Source organism: Silurus meridionalis, chromosome 21 (genome assembly GCF_014805685.1).
Source record: "Silurus meridionalis isolate SWU-2019-XX chromosome 21, ASM1480568v1, whole genome shotgun sequence".
NCBI lineage: Eukaryota > Metazoa > Chordata > Actinopteri > Siluriformes > Siluridae > Silurus > Silurus meridionalis.
In genome coordinates this window covers 13,102,986-13,111,933 of record NC_060904.1, presented here as the reverse complement: position 1 = coordinate 13,111,933, position 8,948 = coordinate 13,102,986, and the positions used below count along the sequence as shown (strand labels likewise).

The 8,948-nt window shown below is 37.9% G+C and overlaps 1 protein-coding gene across 2 annotated transcripts in view; it reads left to right on the top strand.

Annotated features, from left to right (window-relative positions):
• The first annotated feature begins 1,680 nt into the window (after positions 1–1,680).
• LOC124375660 (zinc finger protein 804B) overlaps positions 1,681–8,948 on the top strand; it is a 128,456-nt gene continuing 121,188 nt past the window's right edge. For both annotated transcript variants that reach the window (XM_046834202.1, XM_046834201.1), the window contains exon 1: positions 1,681–1,955. In XM_046834202.1, coding sequence (XP_046690158.1) covers positions 1,842–1,955 — 114 coding nt within the window. In that variant the 5' untranslated portion in view covers positions 1,681–1,841. The remainder of the gene's footprint in view (positions 1,956–8,948) is intronic.

Genomic DNA, 8,948 nt, shown 5'->3' with positions numbered 1-8,948 from the left:
TTTCTTGACTTTTCTTATAAAAATAAAGAAACCACTAAATCTATCATTTTGAAAAGTAATGAAATCTGGCATTATTGAACTGTTTGTGTTCTTGTTTGTGTTACTCTCTTTATGTAATAATAATAAGAGTAAAATACAAAATGTTTAACCATGAAGAGTTTCTCAATCCAATGAATTCTTTTGAAGGGTTACTTCTATAGACATTTAGATTTATATGGTTTTTTAGCATCCCATTCCACATTTAGTCTCCATATCCTGTGATAATATTTTCCACTCTTCTGTGAAGGTGTTCCATTAGATCTCAGTGTGTGTTTCTGGAGATGTGCTTATATAGTCACAAAAGCAGTAGTAAAGTCACTGTGCTGATGTAGGCTGAGGTGGTCTGCGGTGCAGTCACAGTTCCAATTCATCCAAAAGGTGTTGAGGTCAGAGTTCTATAGCAGGTCACTTAAAATCTTCTACTCCTACCTTTTTAAAGCATATCTTCATTAAGCCAGCTTTGTGTTTTGTCAACTGGAACATGTTTGGGTTCTTCATTTTATGCTACTTTATCTAAAGACATCTACCTAGCGTGGTGTTGGGTTAGTGGGGTTGGTTGGGTTTTAGGCTGAAACACACCACTAGCCCATAACAGAACACTGAACAGATTCACACAGTCATTTACACCTCACGTTTTATAAATACAATCAATCTTTTATTTGTTTCTTTCAAAAATACTTTATAGGAATTTAATAGACACAACATATTGGCAAATGTCAGAGTTTTATTGCCGTAAAATCTAAAGTGTTGGTCTGGGTCATTTGAAAAGCCATTGCTATGTAATGAACCGAACACCAGGGTTAAGTGTCTGTCCACTGCAGTCCAGTTTTTTTTCTTTTTTTCAAGCGTTTAAGTATGGGGCTTTTGGAGTTTCAGCACTACGGGTTGTGAACAGCGACCGGCAAGCGTGTTCAATCAATTCAGTTTTAACCGCGGGAGTTTAAGAAAAATCGGTTATTTGCATTGGACGCTGCAGGTGTGTTAAAATCTGTAAAAAGGTCTGACATGAGCACACAGATTTATCATCAATGTAGTCCGAAAAGTGACTTTTATACATGGTAAATACGAGAGGGTTTGTCTTTTCCACTTAAAACTGCAGTGCCAAGTGACATTTATTCTCTTTTGATCCCGAGAAAGAGAGAGAGAGAGAGAGAGAGAGAGAGAGAGAGAGAGAGAGAGAGAGAGAGAGAGAGAAACACAAGACGAATGCCTCTGCAAATCTTGAAACGACCCGAAAATTAGCAGGATGTCCTGCATTTCATTTAACTTCCTTCAGTGTTAAGAAACATAACATCATTCCATGACCACCGTGAGTGACGAGCTGTGGGCAGGAATCTGCATTTTTCTTTTCTTTTTTTCTTTCTTTCTTTTTTTATTATAAATACAAATGCATTTATGGCTCCAGCAGTTACTGCCTGGATGAGGTCTGGAGCGGTATCCAAGAGTTGCCTGCGTCGCCAGTTTTGCGAATAAATTCAATCCCAAATTTGCAGCCTGAAAAACACTGACTGGTACATCTGGAGAGAGAGAGAGAGAGAGAGAGAGAGAGAGAGAGAGGTTTGAGTATACCTCAGGGAGGAAGAGGAGAAGCCGAAAGGGAGGAGGAAGAGAAGAAGGAGGAGAAGGAGGAGGAGGGAAAAGAAGAGTTCGAGCTCGCGTTTGAAATAAAAAGTCGCATGGTTCATCCTGCGTCCTGCGCGCGCTCCTGTGGCTCCTGCATTCACCGAACCAAGCTTGGGCTCGTGCAGGATCTAGTCTTCTGTCTAACACTGTTGCTCTGAAGCTCATGAGCGAGAGGGCGGATGGCGTGCTACTACCTAGTGATTAGCTCCACGCACCTCAGCAACGGACATCTCCGGAGTATCAAGGGAGTTTTCCGCGGTCCGCTGTGCGCGAGCGGCGGTGCAGAGTCTCCGGTAATGCTGACCTTGCTTACACACGTACACACGATGCACGCGCGCCTTGCCTTTGCACCCTTTTATCACTTTTTTCGAATAGAAGTGTGCATGCAAAGGCACGTGCGTGGTAACGCTGGAATCTGTCTTTTATTTGTTATTTTCTTGCGTTCCCTTTGTCAAAGAGTTTCAGGTGATATATATATATATATATATATATATATATATATATATATATATATATAATCCCAAATGTTTCCAATGCATGCCTAAGCATAACGCTACCTTTGATGATCAGCAAGTGGCGCATGCCACCTTCTCTTCTCCTACTTTCTCAGCTGTTTTGTGCTGTGTTAGGATTTGGGTTAGTTTGGTGCTGTGTATTAAGTGCATCCTCGGTGCTACTACTGCGAGAAGCACTTTCTCTGAGAGTAAACACAGCCAAAAAAAAAAAAACCTTTCTCGAAGATCATTTAAGGGTTGAGCCTTGAAAACAGACCTACTGTACATACACACACATAGACATACAGTACTGTACACACTTTGGGGAATCTGCTTTTTACATTTTTAAATGCTTCGTAAGTACAGCTCAAGGGAGAATGCCCAATCAAAGAAAACTTTATAACCGAAAAAAAGCATATGAAAAACTCTTTTCTAGCCCTTTAGCATTCAGGATCGGTAAAACGCTGCATCCACAAGGACCAAGAAATTGTCGAAGAAATGACAAGGACATTCACTTCAAAACAATTGGCTGCAATGCATGACAGTAATAATAATAATAATAATAATAATAATAATAATAATAATAATGATGATGAAATACTAATACTGTATCTATCAATAAAGTATTCTAGCTTTTTTGATTTATTTATTTATTATTATTATTATTTTTATATCTGGGGGTTCTCCCCGGTGTCTCCTGTAAAAATTGGTATATCAGTACTTGAAATATATGAGTGCAAAAAGCCCCCTAAAATGAAAGAAATGTACCCATTGTTTCTAGAGTATAACAAATGAGGGAGTTTTAGTCAGTCACTAAAACATTGCAGTTTCGCAGTATTTTGTTAATAAGTATACTGGGTGCAATGGAATTCAGCTAATAGCAAACAAGACACAATAAAAGATAGATATATTATGAGATTGTACATGAAATGTGCATAAATGTATAGTGTGATATAAAGGATGCAGTGTATTGCAAGTAGTGATATGGAGGTACAGTACATGGATGAGTGATATTCATGATATTAAAGATGTTATTGATTGCTGATCCAGGCAGGTTAACACTGGTAAACAGTTATGCTGCCTTTTTCTGTTTTTGCTTTGGCACCGAAGTAAAAAGTAACAAACTGTAGCCGACATCAGCGGCTCAAATTATCAGAGTGCTTGGCTCTAAAATCGAATTGTTATCAAAGATTGTGGCAAAATGCTGTTGTGGATGGCAAAAATGTTCTAAACAGCCAAACTCGAATATGACACAGACACCAAGCTGTGTTTGTTCTCAATTGATTGAAGCACAATGTGCTGTCTGGGATTCATGAAAAAAAAAGTGAAATCTGAGGTTTAAAATGGTAGAAATGCATTTCATTGAGAACCTTTTCTTACTGTGAGTTCATCATCATAGATCAAATAATGTACCGAAAAACAAACATTTTTGCACACAGTAAGAAATAGCCATATGTTCATATTCGATTACAAGCAAAACTGCAATAAACTGGTTGGATTACCTCCTATAGGAATTGCTCCTTACGGTGTAGATATCCTGTCGAGTTGAGTTTTAAAGATATATTTTAAACACTCTTACAGTACAGTGTCCGTCTTCATTTCAGTGCTAATGAAACTTATACACCACTTAAGTTGAGTCACACTTTACTAGTCTCTGTGCATGGATTTATTAATATGAATAAAATCTTTTAAAAGTATCGACTCTAAAAACAAGGAGTGCCCATGTTAACAGATTTTGTAGATGTGTTTGACCAAGACTTGCCATAAAAAGAGATATGAGGCACTAATTACAGACATAGCTTTGATTTTAGATTTTAGCTTAACCAGCAAAATCTGTTTTGTACACTGATTGGATAATAGTTGTAGACCCCTGACCATACGATTTGAATATTATATCATCTTGAAAATCTTATTTCACATTCAAACCTGATTTGCTGTTATGATAAGCTCCTCTTTTCTGGGAAGATGTTCCACTAAATGTTGGAGTGTGATTGTGGAGGTTTGCAGTCATTCAGCCTTAAGGGTGTTAGTAAAGATACTGATGTAGGCTGAGGAGGCCTGAAGTGCAGTCAGTGTTCCAGTTCATCCCAAAGGTGTTAGATTAGATTGAGGTCAGAGCTCTATATCAAGCCACTCAAGATCTTTTACTGTGGCCCATGTAAAACCATATAATAATGGAGCTCGCTTTCTTCTCAGGGGCATAACCATGATGGAACAGGTTTGGGTCTTTTAGTTTAGGTGACAATAGAAAATGATCATATTGCACCCAAAGACATCCTATACAATTGTGTGCTGTTTGGAAAAGAACCTCAGATGGCTGGAAAAGTAATAGAGAGTCCATCAGAAATGGCCATTTGTCTGAAAATGCAAAGAAAATATATGGAATAACTCCCTGACAGTGTTACGAAGTGCATTTGAATACTCAGCACATGCTGTTTAATACTGTCAGAGAACCACCTGGAAACATGACCTTCAGAATTAGATTACATTATAAGCTTAGCTGGCTGTTATACCAGCATTCAGTGTGCCAATGAAGTGTTCCATCAGAAGCCTTATTACAATGTGACACCAAGGCAACAGGTGAGCGGGACGCTAACACAAACAAATTTCAACATCTCTGACGCAGGTATTAGAAAGGTTCGGATTTAAATTTGTAGGAGGCCATTGGAATAGTTTATCTTTTTGTAAAACATTGTCACTCATTGCTGCTTCATCAAACATTTGCGGCACACACAAGCACACATCGACTAATACATTCTGCATTCAAAAATAAAGAAGAGAAAGAAGCTACCTGATACTTCACCCTTTTTACCTTCATTTCATTTAATTTCATTTCATAAAATAAATTAAAATTAACTAGAATATTATATTGTATTTATGTGGTTTTGAGGCGTCTCCTTATAGACAAACAAGTGCAGGTGTTTGTGTGTCCCAGTCTCAGACTGTGTATGCCATAGAGACTTTGCACCAGGTCCTGAATGGCCCAGGTCTCACCGTGTATTCCTGATTGACTACCTGCTTTTGTCCCATATTATAAAGTAGAGCATGACCACAGTCATTTGCCATGTCATTGTCTCAGAGGAGAACAGCATACTGCAGTAAAAATAAGAAGAGGACTAAACATTGAGGGTCTGCTTTGCTCTGTCCTTTTTTTGTAAAGATTCTAGCCCAGACAAAGAAAAAAATCTAATCATAATGGTGGCATTTTAGAATTTATACAAAATATCCAAAAATTTCTATTCAAATATCTACAAGAAATTTAAAATGTTATTGTTATGGACAAAGGTGTGTGGACACCTGGCCATAAGATCTGTATGTGTTCTTTTTTTTAATCCGATTCCACATTTATTCCCCATTTGCTGTTAACCTCCACTATTATGGGAAGATGTTCCACTAGATTTTAGAGTGTGCTTGTGGAGATTTGTGTTCATTTAGCTACAAGGGTATTGGTGAAGTCAGGAACTGAAGTAGATGAGGTGCGGAGTCCTGAGGGGCAGCCAGCATTTCAATTTATCCCAAATGTTGTAAATAGGGTTGAGGTCAAAGCTCTATAGCAGGCCATTCAAGATCTTTCACCCCAACCCATGTAAAGCAAATGTGCATGGGGCTACTGTAAGTAAGTAAAAAAGTGAAGGCGAAATTCTTGGTAATGCTACGCATCCAAACCACATCTAAGGACGTCCTTTATAATTGTGTGCCTTCAACTTTGTGGTAACAGTTTGGGGAAGTCAGGCATCTCAATACTTTTTTCATGAAAGGTGAAGTGAAATGATGAAATTAACCCTGAAATCTGCTGAGAGTAGACAATTAACAAACTAACTGTATAACTGTATACAGTTTACAGCAAGAAAACATGGAGTTGCAGGGTGGTCTAAAAGAAAGTCAGTGGGCACTAAATGTAATAATATCTCTGTGGAGCTAAATGGGACAATGAACTCACTAGTTCACATTTGCACAACATCTAGAAAGGCATAGAAATCAGTGATATATGCAGTGCTCTCTATTAATATTGACACTCTCTGTAAATATGAGCAAAGAAGGCTAAGATTTTGTTAAAAAATTCACAAAAATAGGCTGCTTTAAAGCATATCAAACAATTGCAAACAGTGTAAAGTTGTATGAAATTGATCTTTGTTAAATATATATGTAATATACGTATATGTGATGTTATTGGCACCCTTTTATTGAATACTTGGAGAACACATCGCAAGGGATCTGTGGCCATTTTTCCATACAGAATCTCTGCTGGAGTACTGTCCCGGTTTAGTTCACTTCACAAGTTTTCTATGGGGTTCCAGTCAGGGGACCGGGATGGTCATAGGAGAACCTCGATTTTGTGGTCAGTGAACCTATTTTTAATGAAAAATCTAATTAAGCTAATCTAATTTATATTGAACATCAGGATTATTTTCTTACCTCTGAAAGAAATGTTCCTTGGTCTATATTTGTAGCCTTTGTGTGTGTGTGTGTGTTTGTGTGTGTGTGTGTGTGTGTGTGTGTGTGTGTGTGTCGGCCTATTACTCTGCATGTTATTCCGTTCTCACACCAGCGTCTGTTCTCACTTGAGTGAACGTCTTCATCCCTCCAAAATTATACTGTAGCATGTGCTCAGACCGTGCAAATTGCGTTTAGACCTCTCAGCATGTGTGTGAGTATGTGCACTGATGCCATTTTTGTGTGTGTGAGAGTGTGTGTATGCGTATGTGTGTGTTAGTCCCACAGGATTGACAGTCCTAGCAGGCTGAGTGGGGCGGAGCTGGCCTGTCTGCTGACAAGTTTGATGGGTAATTTGAGAGCAGCTGTTGTGAAATGTGGGTTTTGCTGCATCCTAAATCGGGGTGTCATGTTCTCTTTGACTCAAAGAAACATGAATACATCATGCGCGCTAACACACACACACACACACACACACACACACACACACACACACACACACACACTCACACACACACACACCAGCTTGGTTTCTCAAGCAGAGTTCTGAGCGACAGTTAACAGCCGCTCATTTCCTTTCTTCATTAGCATTTTCGCATGTAATGGATTTTCTACAATGATGCCAACCTAGCACTGCATAAATGTCTAGTTGTGACATTAATACACTTCAGGAATGCATTTCAAGTTCTTAGTGTGCATTTCATTAGGACGTATTGAAAACGCATTATGATTAGACGGCTCAAAGGTTATTAATCTAGTGTTTCAGATTGAACCAATAGCGTAATACACACAATAAACACAACCTGGGCCCTGATTGTAAAATAGATATCATGCTCATTGGAAGAAGCTTTCTCATTTCTCTTCTTCCTCTTCGTTCCTTGTCTCTTTAGCCACCACGCACATGCAAAATAAAGTGCTGTATTTCCTCACATGTGCAACAGAGGGTGCACTTTTCAATTTTGGATATAAATTATTATATCATTTATTCACAGATTATTTATTTGTGTCTTGAAGAGCCACCAGTCAATGAACTATATGAATGACCATAGTTTACATATGATTTTTACACCATCGTGTGTTTTTTACATGCCATTATGTGAGTGACATAGGTGAAAAACATGATATGCCCTGACATCTGAATTCAAGTAAGCATGTACCATTGTGTGTACAGTAAAATATGTGATCATAAGTAAAAATTAATAAATACAAAGAAAATGTGATTCATGTGAAATTTTGAAAATGACCTATTGAATGTGAACAATTATAAATTAATCAAGATGCAAGATCAAACAAACAAACAAATAAAGAAATAAATCGAAAAAATGTAAACACAATAAATGCGAAGAAGTGTATCTGTGAAAAAGATGTGAAACATAACATGGTGTCAAAAATAAATAAATAAATACATAAATAGCATGGTACTTTTACACAATGTGGTAGATGCCCTTATCAAAAGCGACTTACAATCTTATTTTTATTTAACTGAGCACCTGAGGGTTAAGGGCCTTGCTCAGGGGCCCAGCATTGACAGCTTAGTGGTGCTAGAATCTTAACTCACGATCTTCTGATCCAAAGTCCAGCACCACAAACCACTGGGATACCACTAGTAGATAAAATAACAAGAACATCATGAAATAATTACATTTTAAGAAAAAACAATAACTTAATGTGTATAAAACAAAGGTTATGAAGTTGATGAAGTCGTTATGAAGTTCCTCATGCCATCTCAGGGAGATTTGCACTTGCTTGCTTATTAGCGATACATTTAAGATTATAATGAAAAAACTTATTAGTTTTCTTTATTTTCATGACTATGAAAATTGTACATTCAGACTGAAGGCATCAAAACTATGAATGAACACGTGGAATTATATATGGAATTATATAAATAACAAAAAAGTGTGAAACAACTGAAAAATGTCATATTCTAGGTTCTTCAAAGTAGCCACCTTTTGCTTTGATTACTGCTTTGCACACTCTTGGCATTCTCTTGATGAGCTTCAAGAGGTAGTCACCTGAAATGGTCTTCCAACAGTCTTGAAGGAGTTCCCCGAGAGATGCTTGGCACTTGTTGGCCCTTTTGCCTTCACTCTGTGGTCCAGCTCACCCCTAAACCATCTCGATTGGGTTCAGGTCCGGTGACTGTGGAGGCCAGGTCATCTGGCGCAGCACCCCATCACTCTCCTTCTTGGTCAAATAGCCCTTGATGCCTTCAGTGTGACTCTACAATTTTCATAGTCATGAAAATAAAGAAAACTCTTTGAATGAGAAGGTGTGTCCAAACTTTTGGTCTGTACTGTATATACATACAATGTCCAGTGTTCAATAAAAAATAAAAAATAATTGAATTGAAATAAT